The 26,337-nt window shown below is 37.2% G+C and overlaps 1 protein-coding gene and 1 long non-coding RNA gene across 5 annotated transcripts in view; one reads left to right on the top strand and one right to left on the bottom strand.

Moving 5' to 3' along the window:
• LOC106081105 (GATA-binding factor 3) overlaps positions 1–25,536 on the bottom strand; it is a 40,847-nt gene extending 15,311 nt beyond the window's left edge. For 2 of the 4 annotated variants that reach the window (XM_059363757.1, XM_013242837.2), the window contains exon 1: positions 24,861–25,316. In XM_059363757.1, coding sequence (XP_059219740.1) covers positions 24,861–24,929 — 69 coding nt within the window. In that variant the 5' untranslated portion in view covers positions 24,930–25,316. Of the gene's footprint in view, positions 1–24,860; positions 25,317–25,514 lie in introns of those variants that run through there. The other 2 variants (XM_059363755.1, XM_059363756.1) reach the window with 2 other exon arrangements.
• On the top strand, positions 23,172–23,474 carry LOC131995288 (uncharacterized). Its single transcript, XR_009397349.1, has 2 exons — positions 23,172–23,302; positions 23,411–23,474. It is a non-coding gene; the product is annotated as an uncharacterized LOC131995288 (long non-coding RNA).
• Positions 25,537–26,337: the final 801 nt, after the last annotated feature.

Raw genomic sequence — 26,337 nt, forward strand, 5'->3', positions numbered from 1 at the left:
ATACACTTAAAACACCACCTCTAAAACTCTTTTGTTTTTCTTTTCTATTTGAAATAGAAGCACAAAAATAAAGACTATTGGTCTAAGCTGTATGAACCCAACAACAAAATGAAATAATTTTATGACCAAATAAAAGAAGAAAATTATAATTATATACCTTTATATACTTTAAAAAATATACGTGAATTTATTTCTATATTTATCTTTGTGGAAATGATTAATTTTTTTTTATTTTAATTGTTAATCATTTATTTTCGTACTAATTTTGCTCTATTTTCAAAATTTATACAAATCAAAATCTAATTTTGATCGACGATTTGAAACACCTTATGGTAAAAAATTCTCTGACAAAAATCAATTCCCCCAGCTGAAAGTAGAGTGCAGCAAATTGACATCATAATTTTATTTCAAGCGGTATGAGATCAAAGACAGTTCTTCTCTCCTCTTCAAAAAAAAAAAAAAAAACATTTACAAACAATCATTATAAACACAACAACAACAAAAAACACTAACTATAACAACAACCTTAAAATCAAAACGTCATTGCTTGGGTTTTCAGTTTTTTTTCCTTTATTTTTTATGGCACCCAAAAAAATGTGCCGCCAAAAAGCAAAGCTTTACATATGAAGCCAACATCAACACTACAAATGTGTCAACAACACCAGCACTACAATGTTTAAAGCCAGAAAACTATTCTAGAGCAAGAGGAAATTGTCATATTGGTATTTCACTCAGTTGAGTGTTCATGCGTCATATTATCATTGTGGGGCCCTATTGCATTTCCCTCTTGAACACGTACACCTAGTTTAAACATAACAGTGACTTTACTTGTTCTTCTCTTGTTAAATGAGTTTGGTGTGTCTTTTCAACAAGTTTGTAATTCTTGACTTCATTGAGTTTTGACTGCATATGGTTTTATGTATCGTCTATGTAGGCCTTTGTGATGTATTTTTCTCATTTCATCGTTTGCTTTGTTGTATTCTGACATTCATGGCAAATGTTTAACCAACATTTTCTTTACAATGTTTACCAACATGTTCAGAGCTTTGGTTGGTTTTTTTTTTTTTTAATTATAAAGTAGAATGACGTTTAAGATATGTCGACATTATGCACTTCTTTTTAATTTGTCAAAAATATTGACAAAGTGTTCTTCTTGAGTGACATTAAATTAGAGCAAGAGCAATTGTTGAAAAAGTAAAGATAAAAGTTCAACGAAAGAAAGCATTCTTAAAGATAAAAGTTCATCGAAAGAAAGAATTCTTCTAAATATCGGTCATGGTGGACGTTGTACTTAAGTGTCCATAGCAAACTCCATATTCCGGCCCCTGTTCCTAAATGCAAGTTCAAGGACAAGTTTGTAATTCGCATTTGCAAACTCTATTAGTTCATAAAGGCTAATAGATTAAAGCACATTTTAATATGTTTCGGCACATACACTATTCGTCTCCTCCATTTCCCTATTTCAAATTTCTTAAAATTACAGCATTTGCCACGAATATCGCATTAAGGAAAAGAAGGTGTACTACTCTCATTTTAATGAGTATTGAGAAGATTTATAGCCGATTGTTAAGGCCATGTGACCTTGCAATTTCCAAATGGGCCTTTTATGGGGCCAAGACTTTAAATCGAGATATCGGTCTATATGACAGCTATATACAAATGTGGACCAAGTTACAGAAAAATATCGAAGGGCCTAACTCAACTCACTGTCCCAAATTTCGTCGAAACCGGACAATAAATGCGTATTTTATGGCCCCGAAACCTTAAATCGATAGATCGGCCTATATGGCAGCTATATCCAAATCTGAACCGATTTGAATAAGAATGTCAAAGGGCCTAACACAACTCACTGTCCCAAATTTCGTCGAAATCGGACAATAAATGCGCCTTTTATGGCCCCGAAACCTTAAAAAAAAATCTGAACCGATCTAAGCCAAATTAAAGAAGAATGTCGAAGGGCCTAACACAACGCACTGTCCCAAATTTCGGCGTCATCGGATAATAAATGCGGCTTTTATGGGCCGCAAACCTTATAACGATAGGTTTGGCAGCTATATGCAAATCTGTACCGACTTGGAGCCCTATCTTGGATATATATATACGGTGCTACTACTCGCGAGTAGCAATCCGTTCATCATAAGTTTAGACGCCAACGCAACCTGCCCGATGTGGTTCTCGAAAATGACCCAGCACTCGCTTGGTCATGAGAATCGCCATCGTGGGCGTTTGATTACCTTTCATGGCTTAGTGTACTCACGAGGTTAGGCGCAATAGGTTGTCGGGAGCTTTTTCTCTGGGGTAGTTTCTTCTGTGATAGAAGAGCTTGCGTGGTTGGTGCTAGCGATACGGTTTGGAAGGATATTCAGCGTGGCTGCCCTCAGGGGTCCATTTGTGCTCCATATATATGGAACCTCATAATAGATCCCTTGCTGGTTCGTATCGCTGAGTCCTTCAAAATCAGGGCATATGTGGATGACCTGCTTATGCTGGTTGAATGATATTCCAGACTTGCTCTGGAAACTCGCGGTGAGCTTGCCATGGCTTGGCATTGTGCACGAATGGAGCGATCGTGTTGGTGTTGACGTCGCGGAGGACAAAACCGTGACAATGTTGCTCAAGGGCATCTGGTTTCTGGTAGTGACTGTTTCGGAGAGAATGGGTTTCCTGGTCCATTTGGTTCGCATGAAGGAGAAGATGACTGGATTAGCCGGTATGGTTAAGCGTGTTCTGAGAAGCGATTGGGGTCTTAGTCGTAGCGCTGTTCGGTCCATATATGGTGGTCTATTTGTTGCTTGCGCAACTTATGGAGCGCCTGTATGGCACGAAATTGCTGCGACAGTCTTAGGGCGAAAGAATATCCTCTCTTATCAGAGGGTGGTAATGCTGGCTTGCTTGCCTGTGTGCTTCTTCTTCTTCGCTTCTGAGCTTGCAGATGGGGATGTTAGGTGGCTCAAGGTACTCCTTTTGGAGCGTCTTGATGATAGGTGGAGAACTAAATGGACGAACAGTGACAATGGTCGGGTGACTTACGAATTTATACGTGACGCGACGTTCGTACGAGACCGCCCGGACTTTGGCTTCGGCCTAAGTCTGGGCTTCATACTGACGGGGCATGGTGCCTTTAATGTATTGGGTTGCACAAAAAGTAATTGCGGATTTTTTAAAAGAAAGTAAATGCATTTTTAATAAAACTTAGAATGAACTTTAATCAAATATACTTTTTTACACTTTTTTTCTAAAGCAAGCTAAAAGTAACAGCTGATAACTGACAGAAGAAAGAATGCAATTACAGAGTCACAAGCTGTGAAAAAATTTGTCAACGCCGACTATATGAAAAATCCGCAATTACTTTTTGGGCAACCCAATATTTTTGCATCAGAGGAATTTGTCCGCGACTGATCTGTGCGACTGTGGGAGATCTGAGGACTGGAGGCATGTACTGACGGAATGCCCGTACTATGCAGACATTAGAGATTTAGGCGCGATAGGGATTATCGAGGCAGTGTGGGATTTCAGTAGGGCCCTTGAAGACGAGATGACTGTTGCAAGGCTGGCCACCTTTTCCCGGGAAGTATTTCTTAGGAGACGGACAAGACTTAGTGGAGGGATGAATACACGCTAGTTATCCATTACGAGGTGTTGCTGTACTGGCGCGACCGAGTGATTTGGTGCTGCACATGACATGGCCTGGCCCATGTTGATGTAACGGCGTTTGACCATCGTTGGCTCCCGTAGCTTTTGTGCTTGTGTTCGGACATCCCGAAAATTGCCGCCTTGGTTGTGAGTCCCATGTTGAAGCAGATATGTGTGGCGTAGCCCGTGCGGGCTGCCGTGTCCTGTTTGTGTTTGTGTATATCGTCCTGTTGTATGTTGTTTTGGTGCTTACTTTTGTATGCTGGCTTAAGGTCGGCATAGGTCGATTCATTTCTTCCAGGTGACCAGTTCGGAACTGTTAGGGTTCAACTGGCTACGAAGTCTGATCGGAGGCTTTAATCTGGTACCACAGGTATCATGAGCCCCTGGAACTTCGGTTCCAGCCTGGCAATGGTGAGGCCCCAGTCGGAAGCAACGTGATGGCTGTGGTTTGTACCCAAATCGCGGGTAGAGCATAACCTCGACGTGGAGTTGCGTTTTTAACCGAGTTTTAGGTAGTGCTCCGTTCCTAACCAAGGAGGTGAACACGTCCAAATACGTGGGATCAAATTGGTGCTCATGTGTGGGTTACCACATGTGGGGGCGTTGGTAGAAGCATTGTCTTCACCCTTAGGTCTCGCAGGTTTGGGCCGTGATGGCAGGCATCTACGTTAAACACGACATTCGTGACCGTCTACCTGTCGGAGGAGATTTGTTTGCTTAAGAATCGATAACTTCAATCATTTTTTAATATTTCCCTGAAATCGATTCACTCAAATCACAATTGTCTACAGTGACTCATTTCCTTTCCAAATAATTGTCCAAAATTTGCGTTGTTTTACCTTGCCAAACATTATGATTAATTGTTTAAATAAATTTTTCCACATGCACGTTAGGAGTTTATTCTATAAATACAAGAAAATCGATTATGTTATGGAATTCCCAATTATTTTACACAAATTGTCTGACAAGTGACAATGTGTTATTTATTTATAATCATCAGTTTATCATTTTCCAAGAAAATGATATCATTTCGATAGCACAAACAAAATGCAACACCGATTATATGAAGGTAGACAAGTGATGGTATAAGGAATTTTCTGTATTAGAATTTGAAAAGATAACTAAGATAAGAGGAGAATAACAACAAGAAATTTGTTATACAAAAAAAAAATATTTGTAAACAATTTTTGTATAATAAATGATAGATTGTTGTATTGTATCGATAGTAATGCTTGATTGTGTGTAGAGTTTATCGGTAATCTCAAGATGAGCAGCTATCGAAGTCATTGCTCCTTTTGAGAGAATAATACTCAAACTTTTCAAATTACCAAACAAATAATCCGGTAGCTGTTGGTAGTCAAACCGCAATGTCAGTCAACCTGCTAACCATTCAATCAGCCCAAACCACTGGCCACTGGGAATTTGTAAATAATAATAATAAGGTAGTTTGTTATATATATGTTTTCAACAAAAACAAAAGTTACCAAGTAAACAATTGTGTGTGATTGTTTATCAACATTATCTGTCTGCCTATCTGTCTTTATCTTCTCTAGGGTTATCGATCTGTAAATAATAACAATAGCCTGGTTGGCTGATTGCTTGCTTGGTAGATTGTTTCGCTTTGGTATCTTTAAGAACCAGCGCCAGCAACCAAATAACCTACCACACCAAGCATGTGGCCTCCAGCCGACAGACGGACGAAGTAACCAACCATAGGAAAAACAAAAAAAAAAAAAAACTGTAAAACGTGCATGCGGCAATGCGTTGATATTGTATCATTTCTGTGTTTTACTGATTTGATATTTTCAACTTATCTCACGTGAGTTAAGGTTTTATCTACATATGTAGAAGCCCCCCCCCCCCCCCCCAACGCAACCCACTCACCTCATCCCCAGACTTGTGATATGAATGCTCGCTCCTCCTCCATATTCAAAATAATAAACAACAAACTGTATCTTATCCGTGCAAAACTTTCAATTTCAATACTCATCGCACCCTCTGCTTGAGTATTGAGTATTACTTTTAGTTTTTACAAATCGTTGTTGATGATAATCAATGATACTTTGAGAATTTGATGTTTTGCAAGGTACTTGAGGAATGGTTATAATACTTCAACTATATCATATGCTCATAGGACGTCAGATTGGTAATCTAACAAACATTTTATACTTATTCATTTAATGTACAATGAATTGTTTTAAAAGTTCAGAGAACCTTCAATATGCTGCTAAATTCTAAAGGAGTGAGCTTTCTTCAGTAATATATGAAGATGAGAAGTATGAAGTTTATGTCCTTGCGCCTCTTGGTAATTCCAATCACATTTCGGCATCCTTTTCATATTCTGTTCTTCGCCTCTTCCCTGGTCCCGAAGCGGTCAAATTTTGTATACGCCCGCTGGGCTGAGCTCAACGAATTTTCCAGCATTTTAATTAGAAACTTTGTTTTCTAAACGGTGACGTAAACGCTGCTGCCGAAATGGTGCTGGAAGTAATATTAATAGGAATGAGATCGTTCATTCCGACTAAGAACCGACCTAACCGACTAAGGTTAAATCCAAGGATAAAATTTGGTTTAACCGGGCATGCAGAGATGCTGTCAGATCAAAAGAGTATGCATTCAGGACTTGGCGTCTACACAAAAATGTCAATACCGAAATGCTGCGCAAACAGGCAAGAACTTTGTGGGCCAGAGTACTTAGACATGAAAAATTTCTTTACGAACAGCGTCTTTGTGCCAAAGTTATTGCTTCTCCGAGGAGAAGCAAGAGCTGTTGGTCATTCGTAAAAAGTGTAAAAGGCAATCCCAACTGTTGTTAAGGATGATCAGGTAATCACTGACCCGGTTGATAAGGCTAATCTACTGGCTGAAATGTTTGCAAGAAATTCTTCCTTGACCCTTAGCAATCAATCACTCCCCATGATTGGTAGTGTACTTAGTTCGATGCCTCTGATATTCTTTCGAACACGTGGAGTTAAAAGGGTCCTTGCGGATCTCCACGTTATTAAATCCGTGGGCCCGAACGGTATATCAACACGTGTCCTTTGTAAGTGTTCTTTGACGCTTGCTCGTTCACTACGCTACCTTTTCAATCTTGCTTACCATGCGGGTGTTTTCCCAGCGCGTTGGAAGGTTGCGAACGTTCAGCCAAAACCAAAGAAGGGTGAGGCGAATTACCGGCCAATTGCGATATGCTCCGCTCTCTCCAAGGTTATGGAGAGTATGGTTGATCACTATCTTGTGGTAATGGCCTTCTTAACAACCAACAGTATGGATTCTGCAGAAATCGCTCTAGCGGCGACCTCATGGCATTTGGTGTCGGAACGTTGGAGTCGCTTTATCCACCAGTTTGGTGAGAGTAAGTTTATGGCTTTGAATATCTCCAAGGCATTTGGCAGGATCTGGCACGATGCACTACTATCAAAGCTTCTAGCATTTGGTGTCGGTAATGGCTTCGTTCGATTTATTTAGAGCTTTCTCAGAGATCGCACTATTCGAGTCGTTCTCATCCAATCCGCAGAGCTCTCTCCTTCCCCTTCCCTTTTTATACCCTCCACCATAAGATGGGGGGTATACTAATTTCGTCATTCTGTTTGTAACTACTCGAAATATTCGTCTGAGACCCCATAAAGTATATATATTCTTGATCGTCGTGACATTTTATGTCGATCTAGCCATGTCCGTCCGTCTGTCCGTCCGTCCGTCTGTCCGTCCGTCCGGGATTTTGACTTCTTGACCCCTAGAGGTCGCAATTATTATCCGATATGGCTGAAATTTTGTACGACGGATCCTCTCATGACCATCAACAAACGTGTTTATTATGTTCTGAATCGGTCTATAGCCCGATACAGATCCCATATAAATCTTTCTCTCTATTTTACTTCGTGAGCCCCAATGGGCGCAATTCTTATACGAATTGGCTGAAATTTTACACAGGTCTCCAACATATAATTTAATTGTGGTTCGAACCGGACCATATCTTGATATCGTTTTAATAGCAGAGCAACTCTTTTCTTATATCCTTTTTAGCCTTAGAAGAGATGCCGGGAAAAGAACTCGACAAATGCGATCCATGGTGGAGGGTATATAAGATTCGGCCCGGCCGAACTTAGCACGCTTTTACTTGTTCTTATTGTCATTGACCATCTATTGGCTTAGACTTAGAATCCAATTTACTCATTTGCCGATGACAGTAGTCTATGTCAGTAATATTCTTTCGATCATAGGCCCAGTCCTCAAGAAATTGTGGACAGGAGGCGCATTATGGATGAGACGCTCTCCCAGGATTTGTTGTTGCCATTTCCGACTGGGATAGAATGAACAAAGTAGACTTTAACGCACAGAAGACCCAGTGCTGTTTCTTGTCTCACAAGCGATTCACTGATCCACTACAATCGGCGATATCTATCGACGGTGTAGATATCAAGCACTCAGAAGCACATGATGTTCTGGGAATGAAGATACAATGTGATGTCCGTTGGTCAAAACACGTATTCGAAGTGTCGAAAGAAGCATTCAAGTGTTTGGGCTTTCTTAAGCGGTGCAAGAAATATTTCACCTCTTTGATCTTCTAAATATCTAAACTACCTACATTAGGCCGAGGATGGAATATAACTCTCATATATGGACAGGAGCTCCAAAATCATCCTTGGAGCTACTTTACCGTGTTCAACGGAGAGCTATGGTGTTGATTGGGGACAGTATGGTATCCAACTCTATTGCTTCTCTTGAACATCGACGAATTGAGGGTAGCGTTGTGTTGCTCTATCGTTATTTTCATGACGTGTGGATATTCGTCTTCCTATCCCAGACGTTAGGATGTTCACCAGGAATACAAAACTTGCCAGGAACTCACACCCGTTTGTAATTGATTGGCCAGTCGACAAATCATGCATTACCGAGAAAATTCATTTTTCGATTGTACCATTCGTATGTGGAATCGACTTATTACTGCAAATTAACATGGACAGGCGGACACAGCTAAATCGATTCAGAAAGTGATTGTGAGTCGATCGGTATACTGATCAATGGGTCTTTCTCTCTTCCTGGCTGTTACAAACAAATGCACTTAGTTATAATACCCTGTATGACAGTTGTGGTGGTAGTAGTGGTAAACATGTAAGAGCGTGCTAAGTTCTGCCGGGCCGAATCTTATATACCCTCCACCATGGATCGCATTTGTCGAGTTCTATGCGCGGTATCTCTTTTTAGGCATACAAAGAATATTGAATAAGAACTGTTATGCTATTGGAGCTATATCAAGTTATAGTCCGATTCTGAACATAAATGAATGCAGAACATTGTACAATTCACTGTGTAATATTTCAGTTCATTCGAATAAGATTTTGGGTCTTGTAGGGGCTCAAGAAGCAAAATCGGGAGATAGGTTTATATGGGAGCTGTATCAAGCTATTGATCGACTCAAACCATATTAGACACGTATGTTGAAAGTCATGAGAGAAGCCATTGTACAAAATATCTGCCAAATCGGATAATAATTGCGCTCTCTAGAGGCTCAAGAAGTCAAGATTCCAGATCGGTTTATATGACAATTATACCAGATTATGAACCGATTTGAATCATACTGAGTACAGTTGTTGAAAGTGATACCAAAACACCATGTACAAAAATTCAGTAAAATCGGATGAGAATTGCGACCTCTAGAGGCTCAAGAAGTCAAGACCCAAGATCGGTTTATATGGCAGCTATATCAAAAGATGGGCCGATTGGGCCCATTTACAATCCCAACTGACCTACACAAATAACAATATTTGTGCAAATTTTCAAGCAGCTAGCTTTACTCCTTCGAAAGTTGGCGTGCTTTCGACAGCCGGACAGACGGACGGAGGGGCGGACATGACTAGATCGACTTAAAATGGCATGACGATCAAGAATATATATACTTTATGGAGACTGAGAAGCATATTTCGAGGTGTTACAAACAGAATGACGAAATTAGTATATCCCCCATCCTATGGTGAAGGGTATAAAAACTAAAGTTTTAGCAAACTTTTTTGCGATTTTGAGGAAAACATTTCTATGAGATAGGTTCTAAGAATTCCTTGTATCTGTCTGACCATCATAACGCCATAGCCTGTAGATATTTAGCTAAATAAAATGTACATTGATTGTCACGATGATTTAAAGGGTGATTTTTTTGAGGTTAGGATTTTCATGCATTAGTATTTGACAGATCACGTGGGATTTCAGACATGGTGTCAAAGAGAAAGATGCTCAGTATGCTTTGACATTTCATCATGAATAGACTTACTAACGAGCAACGCTTGCAAATCATTGAATTTTATTACCAAAATCAGTGTTCGGTTCGAAATGTGTTCATTCACCGTTCAGCGATGAGGCTCATTTTTTTTTTTTAATGGCTACGTAAATAAGCAAAATTGCCGCATTTGGAGTGAAGAGCAACCAGAAGCCGTTCAAGAACTGCCCATGCATCCCGAAAAATGCACTGTTTGGTGTGGTTTGTACGCTGGTGGAATCATTGGACCGTATTTTTTCAAAGATGCTGTTGGACGCAACGTTACGGTGAATGAACACATTTCGAACCGAACACTGAACCTGGTTACCTTCAAATACCGCAGTTTAAAATTTCAATGTTTAACAAATTAAATGACTAGAAAAGTATTCTCATATCTTATTGTAGACAAGATTTGCGAACTTTTAACATTTTTCTGGAAAATGCGCAGAAGTGTATAAGGAAAAGCACTAAATTAACTAATTTTGTTGCAAATTTTCTTTGCAATCGTTTTATCATCATTTCACAACCCTTTGTTTTTAAGTGAGTCATGGCCAGCCAAAAAATAAAATCAACCAAATTCAAACATTAAGTCGAAAAGTACCATCATAAAACTATAAATCAATAATAAAATGCTTACTTAAGAGAGGCGAAAGCAACAACAAGAGCAAATAAGAGTCAGGCAAATAAAAACGCAAATCAATTTAACCATCAGCAGGACAGTAAGGCTGATAGCAACTTGGAATTGAAGAAAAAAAAAAAAAAAAAAAAGGTGAATAACAAGAAACAAAAGGCCTAAACTGGAAATGCAAGAGCCTGCTCATCACTACGAAAGAAAAAAGGAAACAAAAAACAATAACGACAAACTAAACTAAAATAAAAGCTGAAAGATCCATTATCTTTATGAGCAGTTAAGTAAGATCCTCATCGCTAAAGTGGCGTCAAAATTCCTTACAATTCTTGCACGCAAATGGCAAGATCTTGGCAGGGTCAACAACAACAACAACAAAAAACAACAACAGTAAAGGCAGTCAATTAAAAATGTGTCACACAAAGAGACAAGAGGCAGTTTGGGCAAAAAAAAAGGACAACAGGAACAACAACAGCCCCTGCAAAGGAAGGAAGAGAGGCACAGAAAAAAAGGTTTTTTTTTTTGAAACTCTATCGCCCTATTCCATTAGAATTATCACTATGAATGTTACGACACATCAAAAACCATAGTCCGTCCACGTTATGGCCTGATGCCTTACTTTCTTCCTAAATTTTCATTCATAAACATTTTCCGAAAAGACCAAAAAAAAGGCATCAGTTAGAATTTTGGGCCTAAATTACTTATCGATTTGACAATATTATCACCTTAACGAAAATACCTGGCAAACACATGGAAGTTAGGCAAAGGATATGAAAGCATAGCGCTAGACTCGAGATAAGGCAACTATTGACTGCCGAAAGATGTTTGATTGAGAAATGATTAGACTAATGGTCTCATGTATGGGTACTGTATGGAGCAGATTTCTTCTACCCAACACCACGAAAAAACAATTCAGAATTTTTTCTCAACATATTTTATTTAAACTGACAGCATTCTCAACAATTTTCTCAGAATTTTATTTTATTGGGTTGCCCAAAAAGTAATTGCGGATTTTTCATATAGTCGGCGTTGACAAATTTTTGCACAGCTTGTGACTCTGTAATTGCATTCTTTCTTCTGTCAGTTATCAGCTGTTACTTTTAGCTTGCTTTAGAAAAAAAGTGTAAAAAAAGTATATTTGATTAAAGTTCATTCTAAGGTTTCTTTTAAAAAATCCGCAATAACTTTTTGGGCAACCCATAGTAGAACAAATTTGTCAGAAATTTATTTTATGGAAATATCACTCAGTTGATGACTATTGCAAAAGAATTTTTTTTTAAATTTCTTTTTTTTTTTTAATTTATTTCGTCTAAATTCAAAAACGACTGAGCCAATTTTCTTCAAATTTGCGCAGATGGCGTCAAGTGTTTGGAAGGACTTCCCAACAACTAAACACTCCCTAAAGCCTAGTGCTGACTTGGAGTTTTCGTCCGAACAACTGTCATGTCCCTAAATCCCTCAGTTAGAAGGCAGACCTTAACGTCACGACCTTTACATAAAAGTGCAAAGGTCTGGTGTCGCGTTAAGTGTTGCTCTCGGGGCACTCTTACTCGCCCCCGATATCAGCACTGCCTTAATTCCCTTTACCTTCTTCATCATACCGCGTAGACTCACCCGCTCCAGGTCCAGTAGGCCCTCTCCAGGTCCAGTAGGCCCTCTCCAGGTCCAGTAGGCCCTCTCCAGGTCCAGTAGGCCCTCTCCAGGTCCAGTAGGCCCTCTCCAGGTCCAGTAGGCCCTCTCCAGGTCCAGTAGGCCCTCTCCAGGTCCAGTAGGCCCTCTCCAGGTCCAGTAGGCCCTCTCCAGGTCCATTAGGCCCTCTCCAGGTCCATTAGGCCCTCTCCAGGTCCAGTAGGCCCTCTCCAGGTCCAGTAGGCCCTCTCCAGGTCCAGTAGGCCCTCTCCAGGTCCAGTAGGCCCTCTCCAGGTCCAGTAGGCCCTCTCCAGGTCCAGTAGGCCCTCTCCAGGTCCAGTAGGCCCTCTCCAGGTTCAGTAGGCCCTCTCCAGGTCCAGCAGGCCCTCTCCAGGTCCAGTAGGTCCAGGTATATAGCCTCCCGAGAGAGCGGCAACTCACTCCTTCCAGGATCGTTCCCCTGAAATCGCCTTACTTCCTCCTTTCGGTGAACAAAACAAGTCTGCCTTTCTGTGTTCTATGCCAAATCTTTTGGCCATCGCCGATCTTGGCATGAATTCCTTCCTTGTTAACAGTGGAGATGTCATTTTCCCGAAAAGGGAATTCGGAGATGGAGGTACCTCGCCCATCCCGAGAGCTTCTGTATTCCGTTAAACATGGAGTCATATAGGCTTTTGGACGTGTAAAGCGTTTCGGTGGTCCAGAAGGCAATGGAGATAATGTCAATGCGGGAGTGGACAGTCAGTCGTCGCTAAAGGCTCTAAAGAAGAACTATGTGAAGTCGAGACAGGATAGAAGATGCAAAGAGTTCTTTGAAGTATAGGAGGGGCTGTCAGTCTCAGGGCTCCGGAGTCGGAGTTAGTGATTAGCAGTTGTGCATGCTTGCCCTGACTTCCACTTCAACTTCGGCCTGAGGTTGGAGAAAAAAAACGACATGTATTGCGTTTCGGTGGTCCAGAAGGCAATGGAGATAATGTCAAAGCGGGAGTGGACAGTCAGTCGCCGCTAAAGGTTATAAAGAAGAACTATGTGAAGTCTAGACTGGATAGAAGATGCAAAGAGCTTCTTTGTAGTAGAGGAGGGACTGTCAGTCTCAGGGCTCCGGAGTCGGAGTCCGAGTTAGTGGTTAGCAGTTGAGCATGCTTGCCCCGACTTGCACTTCAACTTCGGCCTGAGGTTGGAGAAAAAAACGACAAATGGCGGTTTTCGTGTGGTCCCAGTTCACGATCAGGACACACATCCCGCACGTTGTCATTAATCCTAGCTCTGTAGTTGAGGCAGCTGCATCTGTTGGAGCGCAATTGAGCCAGAAATGCTCTGGTTTGCCGCGGTAGCCAATCTCTTCAGGTGCAATGTAGTCTCCAATGGCTACATTCACCTGAAAGTAGGTGAGAATAGAGCACAGAATTGATATCCACTTTTGGGAACGTATGTCAGTGGGTTCGCCCTAACCCCAAACACCGTTTGTCTGTTTAGCCGAGAGAATACTTTTGCAGTATTTTCGGCAAGATCATAACTATTGCAGCGATGATCAGTGAGGCTGTGATCATCCAACTCTTGCCAGTCGCATATTCTTCCGATACAAAGGTAATATCTAGTACTTCCTGCCGGTTTTCCTGGTAATAAAGGTCGGTTTATCCCCTGTATTATAAATCGCTAGATTGAAACTTATAAGATATTCCATAAGCAGTTCATCCCCTTTCATCCGAACTTTCCCATACCTGGTGATGTGCATTAGCATCACTTCCTACAATGAGGCCCTTTTTCCCAGCAGAAACGGCTTCAACCAGCAACATATAGCCTGAAGACGGCATTTCTGAATCGTGTGCCATATGTAGGGAAGCCAGCCAGTAATTAGACTTACTTATTTAAAGACTGGCTACTACTGAATCCTCAGTGCTTAGCGACGGAAGAAGAAAAACATTTAGACTACTCTTTGCTGGAGTAGTACAGGTTCTGCCTAGCTGCCATATATATGTTCATCCGATTTGCAGTAATGTTGCAATAAAATGGTCATTTGTTAATCGATTCTCTCGAAATTTGGCAAGAAGATTTTTCTTAGGATTCTTAATACTACTGATGAATTTCATAGAAATCGGTTCAGATTTAGATATAGCTGCCATATATGTATATCGCCCGATTTTCACTCCTAGAGCCACTGCAAGCGCATTTATTGATCAATCTTTTCAAAATTTGGTAAAACGCTTTCCTTGACGACTTCAACAATATCTGTAAAATTTGGTTGAAATCGGTTCAGATTTAGATATAGCTGCCATATATATGTTCATCCAATTTGCAGTAATATTGCAATAAAATGGTCATTTGTTAATCGATGCTCTCGAAATTTGGCCGGTAGGATATTCTTATGACTCTTAATATTACTGGTGAATTTCATAGAAATCGGTACAGATTTAGATATAGCTGCCATATATGTATATCGCCCGATTTTCACTCCTAGAGCCACTGCAAGCCCATTTATTGACCAATCTTTTCAAAATTTGGTAAAACGCTTTCCTTGATGACTTCCACAATATCTGTAAAATTTGGTTGAAATCGGTTCAGATTTAGATATAGCTTCCATGTATATGTTCCTCTGATTTTGAGAAATATTGCAATAAAATGGTCATTTGTTGACCGATTCTCTCGAAATTTGGCAGGAAGGATTTTCTTAGGATTCTTAATACTACTGGTGAATTTCATAGAAATCGGTTCAGATTTAGATATAGCTGCCATATATGTATATCGTCCGATTTTAACTCCTAGAGCCACTGCAAGCGCATCTATTGACCAATCTCTCCAGAATTTCGCACAACGCTTTCCTCGACGACTTTCATAATATCTATAAAGTTTGGTCGAAATCGGTTCAGATTTAGATATAGCTCCCATATATATGTTCCTGCGATTTTGAGAAATATTGCAATAAAGTGCTCATTTGTTAACCGATTCACTCGAAATTTGGCAGGAAGAATTTTTTTAGGACTCCTAATAACACTGGTGAATTTCATAGAAATCGGCTCAGATTTAGATATAGCTCTCATATATATATTTGTCCGATTTTGAGAAAAAATTGCAATAAAATGGTCATTTGTTAACCAATTCTCTTGAAATATGGTAGGAAGGATTTTCTCTCGACATTACTGGTGAATTTCATAGAAATTGGTTCAGATTTTGTTATAGCTCTCATATACATATATCGCCCGATTTTCACTCCTAGAGCCATTGCAGGCATATTTATTGACCAATCTTTTCAAAATTTCGCACAACGCTTTTCACGACCATATTCACTATATCTGTAAAGTTTGCTCGAAATCGGTTCAGAGTTAGATATAGCTCCCATATATATGTTCATCCGATTTGCAGTAATATTGCAAGAAAGTGCTCATTTGTTAACCGATTCTCTCGAAATTCGGCAGGAAGGATTTTCTTAGAACTCCTAATAACACTGGTGAATTTCATAGAAATCGGCTCAGATTTACATATAGCTCTCATATATGTATATGTCCGATTTTGAGAAAAAATTTTAATAAAATGGTCATTTGTTAACCAATTCTCTCGAAATTTGGCATGAAGGATTTTTCTGTGACTCCCAATATTACTGGTGAATTTCATAGAAATCGGTTCAGATTTAGATATAGCTGCCATATATGTATATCGCCCGATTTTCACTACTAGAGCCACTGCAAGCGCATTTATTGACCAATCCCCCCAAAATTTCGCACAACGCTTTCCTCGACGAATTTTAATATTTCTGGTGAATTTCATAGAAATCGGTTCAGATTTTGTTATAGCTCTCATATACATATATCGCCCGATTTTCACTCCTAGAGCCATTGCAAGCACATTTATTGACCAGTCTTTCCAAAATTTCGCACAACGCTTTCCTCGACGACTTCCACGATATCTGTAAAATTTGGTTGAAATCGGTTCAGATTTGGATATAGCTGCCATATATATATATATCGCCCAATTTAGACTTCTAGAGCAACAGCAAGTGCACAACGCATTCCTCGATGCCTACCACAATATCTAAGAATTTTTTCAGATTTAGATGGTCACAAAGAGGGGGCTGTGAGCATTCCAAAACTATGTGGCCTCATCTAGACAGGTCTACTTCTTTGCTGTCATTGGCTAGAAGAGACATCTCAATCATTGTGTCCGTCATGACAGGTCACTGTCTAATCGGAAAACATGCTGACCATGTTGCCAGCAACGACTTTTGCCGAAGCTGTAGGGACTTTCAGGAAGAAGAGACTATAGAACACCTTCTGTGTGTGTGTCCCACACTAGCAGTTAGAAGTAGTTCCACTTTAGGTTCTCATTTCTTTGAGAACCTGTCTAATTTTAACGGATGTGAGCATTCGCAAGTTGTTGGGTTTTTTAAAGCGATCTGGATGGTTCAACGGTAGGAACTAGAAGGCATCCTCCTTCTTCTGTTCCTGTGGTGTCGCAATGGACGAAAACGTCTAAGTGAGTCTGATGGCAGACTGCCACTTAAACCTAACCTAACCTAGATGTAGCTCCCACATATATGCTCGTTAGATTTTGGATAATTTACAAAAATGTTGTCATTTGTCCATCGTATTTTTTACAGTTTGAACATATTTGCTTGAAATTTGATACGGATTGTTTAATAATCCATTGGAAAAAATACGCCGAGGTCCATCAAAATTGGTTCAGAATTAGATATAGCTCCCACTTTGTACCTATAGGCTGGGTGTAGGGTATTATAAAGTCGTCACTGCCTGACTTTTTCCTTTCCTTACTGGTTTTATCTAAAAAAGTATGACCAAGGGGTCATACTTGCGATATACCCAGAACAATTTGTCAAAAAAATATTCTACGGAATATTTTTCTACACAAAACTCTTTTCGCTAGTGCGAAATATGCACACCGCAGACGTTCCATAGATTCTTCTCCGTCGGCATACTCACAGCTTCCGAAATCAGAAATCGTTACTTGCCAACGTTAGGCTTTCAGCATGTTAAACAATCAAACAGTGTTGCCCAAAAAGTAATTGCGGATTTTTCATATAGTCGGCGTTGACAAATTTTTTTTCACAGCTTGTGACTCTGTAATTGCATTCTTTCTTCTGTCAGTTATCAGCTGCTACTTTTAGCTTGCTTTAGAAAAAAAAGTGTAAAAAAAGTATATTTGATTAAAGTTCATTCTACGGTTTATTAAAAATGCATTTACTTTCTTTTAAAAAATCCGCAATTACTTTTTGGGCAACCCAATATATGATGGGTAAGACTTTTTCTTTTCTTTTATTTCAGTCAACGGTAGAAAACTTCAATGGGTCCACAAAATCTTGAAGCGTTCAAAAACCCCCAATTGTAGATTGAAACAGTTATAAAATAATGACCATGGTAAATATAACGTAGTTACTATGTTGGTATGGATATTTTATCACCATTACCAACTCATATAAACTCTAGCGTAACATGCTGAAACTTAGGGTCTAAAATATTTTTTTTTTAGTCCATTATCCTTCCAACTCATACTGTCACATATGATCAATCTAATGCTTAGCCACTAGTTTTGACCCTCAGACAGCCAGAAGCGAAATAATTTGAAATGGTCAGCAATTTTCTGTTATCTGCATCATTGTCACTGGCTAAGAAGATAGTGGTATTAGACACGCGTCATACAGTTTTCCGCCCATAACGTTTTGAAGAATATGAAGAAAGCAGTAAAACGACACTTTTTTCCAAAGACTTCAATTCAATTAAATTTCATGGTGGCAAATGGTCGCATATGACATAAGAATGGTTAAAAAAGAAAGGTGAAACTCTGTGGGCCAACTGAAGTAGTAAGTACTGGTGTCCGTCTGTCCTTTCATTGGTGTTTTTCTTGTCCATACCTTCGACCACCATCCACCACTCCTCTATGTACTGTATTGGTGGGTTTAAGGCCTTATTAATTTCTTATCGATTTTGTTCCATTTCTTTACTCGTTTTTTCTAATTACTGCCATAGACTTTGCTGCCGCCGCCACTGACACCGACATCGACACATTTGTCGCCTTCTTATGGCTCTTTGCCGTAGTATATGCGGGATTTTTCCTATTTTTTTTGTTTGTTTTTTCAACGTTTTATACCAAATTTTAAAGACCCATAAAACCCACTCATTTGATATTTTATTGTTATTTTATTATTATTTTCGCTTTTGTTTGGTGCACTTAGCTTTAGTTTGGCATTTCGTTTTGTATTGTTTTTTTTTTCGTCTCATTTCTTGTCCCTTTTGGGGTTTTTTATGATTTTTTCCTTCATTGACCGTCCGTCCTGGGTATTGTTTATAATTTATTAGTTTTATGACGTGTTAAAGTCTCATTAACTCATTTAAGGCTGTTATTTAATTATTTTTATTTTTTTTTGGTTGGTTGCAGACCTCTTTCAAAACAAACCTATTCGTATATGTATGTGGAAGCGAAAAAAAAAAAATAAAACGCCAACATATTTTAAAGTTATAAAGGCAAGACACTTGGATCACAAGTGTTAATTAAATTAAATTGTGATAACAAATTTTATGAAATCATTGAGTTTTTGGCCAAAGAAGGAGATCACTTTGTTCACATTATGTATTAAAGGAAAAACGTAAACTTGGCTTTTGGTAGGAAATGCTTTTTTTTGCGATAATGTTGTAAATCAATTTTAAAACAAGTAAAAAGGCGTTAAGTTTGGATACCCACCAGCTCGGGTGTATATGTAAACCACCTTTCGTCATAATCCAATGAAAAATGCTAAACCTATGCCCCCATAGCAGCTATATCGAAATATGATCCGATTTGGACCATATACCGATATTGAGTCTTTTTGGTGGCTAACTATAGACTGATCGGAACCATATACGACATGGATGTCGAAAAACCTAACATAAGTCACTGTGTCAAATTTCAGCAAAATCGGATTATAAATGTGCCTTTTATGGGGCCAAGACTTTAAATCGAGAGATCGGTCTATATGGCAGCCATATCCAAATCTGAACCGATCTGGTCTTAATTACAGAAAGTTTTGAAGATCCTAACTTAATTCACTGTCCCAAATTTTATCGACAGCGGACCATAAATGCGCCTTTTATGGGGCCAAAACCATAAATCGAGAGATCGGTCTATATGGCAGATATATCCAAATCTGGACCGATCTGCACCAAATTAAAGAAGGATGTCGAAGGCCCTATGGCATTTCACTGTCCTAAATATCAGCGACATCGGGCAATAAATGCGTCTTTTATAGGTCCAAAACCTTAAATCGCGAGATCGGTCTATATGGCAACTATATCCAAATCTGAACCGATTTGGGCCACATTACAAAATGATGTCGAGGGGTCTAACTTAATTCGCTGTCCCAAATTTCAGCGACATTTGGCAATAAATGCGTCTTTTATAGGTCCAAAACCTTAAATTAAAGTATCGGTCTATATGGCAACTAAATATATCCAAATTTAAACCGATCTGGGCCACATTACAAAATGTCGAGGGGTCTAACTTTATTCACTATACCAAATTTCGGCGTAATCGGACAATAAATACGCCTTTTATGGGGCAAAAACCTTAAATCGCGAGATCGGTCTATATGGCAACTATATCCAAATCTGAACCGATCTGGGCTACATTACAAAATGATGTCGAGGGGTCTAACTTTATTCACTGTACCAAATTTCGGCGTAATCGGGCAATAGATGCGTCTTTTATATGTCCAAAACCTTAAATTAAAGGTTCGGTCTATATGGCAGCTATGTCCCAATCTGGACAGATCCAACCCAAATTAAAGGAGGATGTCGAAGGGTCTAACACAACTCACTGTCCAAAGTTTTGGCAAAATCGGGGAATAAATGTGCCTTTTATGGGTCCAAAACCTTAATTCGAGAGATCGGTTTATATGGCAGCTATATCCCAATCTGGACCGATCCAACCCAAATTAAAGGAGGATGTCGAAGGGCCTAACACAGTTTCAGCTCAATATCTCTATTTTTAAAGACTGTTGCGTGATTTCAACAGACAGACGGACGGACTGACAAGGCTAGGTCGTCTTTGATTTGTACGCTTATCCAAAATTTATATATTTTATAGGGTCGGGAATGGATATTTCGATGTGTTGCAAACGGAATGACAAAATGAATATACACCCATCCTTCGGTGGTGGGTATAACAGGTAAAAGCGTGCTTGGCATAGACCATACTCTGCCTAATCGGATGAAAATTGAGGCTTCTAAGATCTCAAGAAATCAAATCCGGGGATCGGTTTATATGGAAGCTATATCTGTTTATAGACCGATTCGGATTATACTTGGCATGGATGTTGGAAGCCATAAATTTAGTCATTATTCCAATTTCCAGCCAAATCGGATGAAAATTGAGGCTTCTAGGAGCTCAAGAATTCATATCCGGGGATCGGTTTATAGGGAAGCTATATCTGTTTATAGACCGATTCGGATCATACTTGGCATGGATGTTGAAAGTAGCAACACAAGCCTTTGTTTAAATATCAGCCAAATCGAATGAAAATTTTGGGTTCTAGAGCTCATGTTTTAATTTTCATCGAATATGAACTTGAACTTGAAAATTTGAATTTTCATCAAAAATTTGAATTTTCATCGAAAATTTGAATTTGCATCAAAAATTTGATTTACATCAAAAATTTTAATTTTCACAGAATATTTGAATTTTCATCAAAAATTTAAATTTGAATCGAATAATTTCAGTTTTATCGAAAATTTGTATTTTCATCGAAAACGTGAATTTTTGTCGAAAATTTCAATTTCATCGAAAATTAGAGTTATAGTCATCGGAGATTTGAATTTTCATCGAAATTTAAATTTTCATCAAAAATTTAAATTTTATCTGAAAATTTTAATTTTCATCAAAAATTTGAACTTTCAGCAAAAATTTCAATTTTCATCAAAAATTTGAATTTTCATCGAATATTTGAACTTTCATCAAAAATTTGAATTTTTATCAAAAATTTAAATTTTATCCGGAAATTTTAATTTTCATCAAAAATTTGAATTTTTATCAAAAATTTAAATTTTATCCGGAAATTTTAATTTTCATGGAAAACTTGAATTTGCGTCAAAAATTTGAATTTTTATCAAAAGTCTCAATGTACATCAAAAATTTCAAATAATAGGAAATGTTAAGTTCAGTAAAAAATTTTAAATTTGGAAATTTTTCGGCAAAAATTGAAGCTGTTATCAAAAATTTTAAATTTCATCAAAAATTTTAAATTTTATCAAAAATTTTAAATTTTTATCGAATTTTCAATTTTCATCAAACATTTGAATTTTCATCAAAAACTTGAATTTTTGTGAAATTTTCGTCGAAAATTTGAATTTTTATCATCGAAAATTTTAAATTTCATCCAAAATTCATTAAAATTAAATTTTCATCAAAAATTTCAATTTTCTTAAAAATTTCAATTATATCCGAAGATATGAATTTTCATCAAAAATTTAAATTTTCATTAAAAAATTGAATTTTCATCAAAAATTTGAATTTTCATAAAAATTTGAATTTTCATCAAAAGTTTGAATTTGCATCAAAAATTTGAATTTGCATCAAAAATTTGAATTTGCATCGCAAATTTTAAATTTCATACAAAATTCATTAAAATTAAATTTTCATTAAAAATTAAAATTTTCTTAAAAATTTCGATTTTATCCGAAGATATGAATTTTCATCAAAAATTTTAATTTTCATCAAAAATTTGAATTTTCATCAAAAATTTGAATTTGCATCAAAAATTTGAATTTGCATCAATTTTTGAATTTACATCGCAAATTTTAAATTTCATACAAAATTCATTAAAATTAAATTTTCATTAAAAATTAAAATTTTCTTAAAAATTTCAATTTTATCCGAAGATATGAATTTTCATCAAAAATTTTAATTTTCATCAAAAATTTGAATTTTCATCAAAAAATTGAATTTTCATCAAAAATTTAAATTTTCATCAAAAATTTAAATTTTCATCAAATATTTGAATTTTCATCAAAAATTTGAATTTGCATCAAAAATTTGAATTTTCATAAAAAATTTGAATTTACATCGCAAATTTTAAATTTCATCCAAAATTCATTAAAATTAAATTTTCATTAAAAATTAAAATTTTCTTAAAAATTTCAATTTTATTCGAAGATATGAATTTTCATCAAAAATTTGAATTTTTATCAAAAAATTGAATTTTCATCAAAAATTTAAATTTTCATCAAAAATTTGAATTTTCATCAAATATTTGAATTTTCATCAAAAATTTTAATTTTCATCAAAAATTTTAATTTTTATCGAATATTTTAATTTACATCGCAAATTTTAAATTTCATCCAAAATTCATTAAAATTAAATTTTTGTAATTTTGTTGTATTGTATCGGCTATAGGTCCATTAAAACACAAATATTTAAGGTTTTTTTCTTTTATTTTTCTCCAATATTTCGGTAGACTCCGTCTACCATTTTCAAGGCTAGTTGTATTTAAATAAAAAAAACAGAAAAACACAAATTTTAGTAAAAACGAATCACACAATAAAAACAGAAAAACAATAATTTTTAAGAAACTTTAATTCCTATTACATTTAATGAGTTGTTACACGAACTATTGTCTGTTGGCAACTAAATGTTCTCTTCTGCTGTGCTTGTTGACTGTGTGGCGGTATACCTTCGCGCAGCTTTCTATATCTTTCTTGAAATTCATTCTCTCGTCAGGCGGTAAGTCGATGATATGCAACATCTCGAGAGTGAATCTTCGTCTGTAATTGTTCTCTTGAGCTAAGATGTCCACATCGTTGAGGTTTGGCTTATGACCAGTCAATGCACAGTGGGCTGCTAGTGCAGTTTTCTGCTCGATTGGTCTATTATTGGCTTTTTGGTCAGATTTATAGATAATAGACCAATCGAGCAGAAAACTGCACTAGCAGCCCACTGTGCATTGACTGGTCATAAGCCAAACCTCAACGATGTGGACATCTTAGCTCAAGAGAACAATTACAGACGAAGATTCACTCTCGAGATGTTGCATATCATCGACTTACCGCCTGACGAGAGAATGAATTTCAAGAAAGATATAGAAAGCTGCGCGAAGGTATACCGCCACACAGTCAACAAGCACAGCAGAAGAGAACATTTAGTTGCCAACAGACAATAGTTCGTGTAACAACTCATTAAATGTAATAGGAATTAAAGTTTCTTAAAAATTATTGTTTTTCTGTTTTTATTGTGTGATTCGTTTTTACTAAAATTTGTGTTTTTCTGTTTTTTTATTTAAATACAACTAGCCTTGAAAATGGTAGACGGAGTCTACCGAAATATTGGAGAAAAATAAAAGAAAAAAACCTTAAATATTTGTGTTTTAATGGACCTATAGCCGATACAATACAACAAAATTACAAGAATTTTAAACCAGGTCAACAATACCCTAACAGAAAATTAAATTTTCATTAAAAATTAAAATTATTTTAAGTTTCAATTTTATCCGAAGATATGAATTTTCATCAAAAATTTGAATTTTCATCAAAAATTTGAATTTTCATCAAAATTTTGAATTTTCATCAAAAATTTGAATTTTCATCAAAAATATGAAATTTTCATCAAAAATTTGAATTTTCATCAAAAATTTGAATTTCATAGAAAATTTTAATTTGCATCGACATTTTAAGTTTAAGTTTTTCCGAAAATTCAATATCAAAATTGGCTACTTTCAAAGATGGCATAAAAAATGGCTGATAGCAGCAAAAAGTATATGATCTAGGGAAAAAATGAAAAATGTTCCTAATTTTTTTGCGTTATAACAGATTTTGGATTTGAAACCAAAGTATATTGTTAAGAAATGTAAATGCAAATGCAAATTTGCCCATAAACATTTTGTTAAAGAAAAAAGGATAAATTTCTCATATATCAATGAGTGCTGTCCGATTCAAGTTTAAGCTCAATGATAAGTTGCCTCCTTTTTACAGCCTAGTTCGAACGGCATGCTGCATAACGACACCACGTGGTAGAGAAGTTTTGTCATGACAGGATATCTCACAAATGTAGGGAGTAGTAGAATGTGGGGAGTAGATTTTACATGGCAGACATACCATTTATTGAAATGACATGGTTGATCACAAATGTCGCCATCATAAGGAGAGGATAACCACCTCTTAAAATTTTTTCGGATTTCCTCGCTAGGACTCGAACCCAGGCGTTCAGCATCATAGGCGGGCATAGGCTTACCTCATTATTATTTATCAAAGTTAGTAATGTAACATCATGGAACTTATTTTGCCTGACTGGCATCAAAAGACTATGCCATACTGTTCTGCAGCTACAATTTTATAGCATATCTCAGTCATGCTGTGAAGTTTGCCAATCGATCTTACTGCTTTAGTGACACAAGGAAATCCCATCCTTATACCTTATAAGCTGACAAACTTTTCACCTTTTTTGTTTAGTTAATGCAAAATTTAATCTAAGTGCAATGTATTAAACATTTTTACGATATGTAATCGACATTGAATTCCTTTCCCTCTTCTCTCTTTTCTGTTGAATTGCTTTCATATAACTGAATTATATGATAATTATTATGAAAAAAAAATCCAATGTTTTGTAATTGTTTATGTCACTGTTTTGTTGCTGTGTTTCGTTTTTGTTTTATCACTTCCTTGTAGTTATCTCCAGAGAGATAATGCACTGATATTCACTTCTGTTTATATTTATTTATCAACATAAAATTGTATGATGATTTACCTTAAGTTGCATATTGGATGAACTTAGAAGACTGCTGCTTTCGCAAACCATAGATTTTAGTAATTGCATAAAAAATCCCAAACGTTTTTTTTACAATATTTTAAACAATTTTTTAGCACGAGGTAAAGGTTACAGGTAACCCCAATTTGTTATATTGGCAATATAATTTTTTATGATTTTCTTCACAAAACTCCCGTTTCTTTTTTCTCTATTTAAGAATTTTTTCTAATCTTGTCCATATTCCAAGGGGAAACTTCCCAAAAAGTTGAGTAGCATAGCGCGTTTTAGCACCTACGGTGAAATTTTTTTTGGTGATCTTTTTTTTTTTGGTAAAATAAAAACCGCAGATCTTGGTGGGATCTCATTAACCACACTGCGAGGTGGCGGTGTCGACGATGGTAATTGTGGTACTAACACCGACACCTTGGCTACGAACCAGCCAGAACGAACACATATAGCATTTGTGCCACTATAGACAGACGGACGAACCGACAGACAGATTGCCGTATGTATGGGTGAAATGTTTCTGAACTGCGGTTAACCTAAACCAAAAATTGAAGGAAAAAAGCGGGAAAATTGAAGAATTTAACTCAATTGTAGGCCGGGAAACAAAATCGGCATATGTGTGTGAATTATGATTTATTTGCTTAGTACCAATACACAGGAATACACAGGTCGTAATGGACAGACATGTAGACCTAAGTAACCATTGGCAGGCACCGCCACCGCAGAAACATCACCGGAATTGTACACCTTGGGCAAGCAAAAGTGTAACATTTCGTTACCCCACCAACATGTACACCAACACAGCGATGACGAGCAGGAAAACAAACCTAACAAACGAACGTACGAAAGACCTCCGTACCAACTAACGATCATAACAAGGTGTGTGAGAGAGTATCATGCGAGTTTGTCCGTGTATCGTTGGAGTCGGTGTTATCTTATCGGCTTTTGTTTTTCTGAAGATAAGCAATGTATTGCGCTGCCACAGCAAATGTATGTCTGTCCTTTCGTCTCCCTTTATATATTAACATACACACACACACAAAAACTTACTCTTATTGTCATATGTGTGATTGTAGCGATTCGAACTGATAACCATCGGTGTGCTACAAATTGCGCATGCGTGTTCAGTGTTTTTTTTGTTTTTGTTTTTGTTCATGAACATTTTACGCTAGTGTTTGTTTACAAGTCAACTTTAGTCAAATAAACGCTTACACTCAAAAATTGTTCCGTTTTCCTTAGTTTATCCGAAATATATTTTAAGACTTTTCAGTTAATATACCCTACATCACTACTGTGGTACAGGGTTGTTATTGCTGTTGTAGCCACATTTTCATATGGAGGAGATGATTCTCGTCCAAAGCACCTAAAGCCGCGGGAACAATGTGGCCATAGGTTATTTAAAGGCGCCAATAACTCGCCTTGTCATATCGAGCATCGTAGGCAATCAGTATTTGTGCAAGAGCCGGTGCCG

The sequence above is a fragment of the Stomoxys calcitrans genome, chromosome 2 (assembly GCF_963082655.1).
Source record: "Stomoxys calcitrans chromosome 2, idStoCalc2.1, whole genome shotgun sequence".
In the NCBI taxonomy this organism is placed as follows: Eukaryota; Metazoa; Arthropoda; class Insecta; order Diptera; family Muscidae; genus Stomoxys; species Stomoxys calcitrans.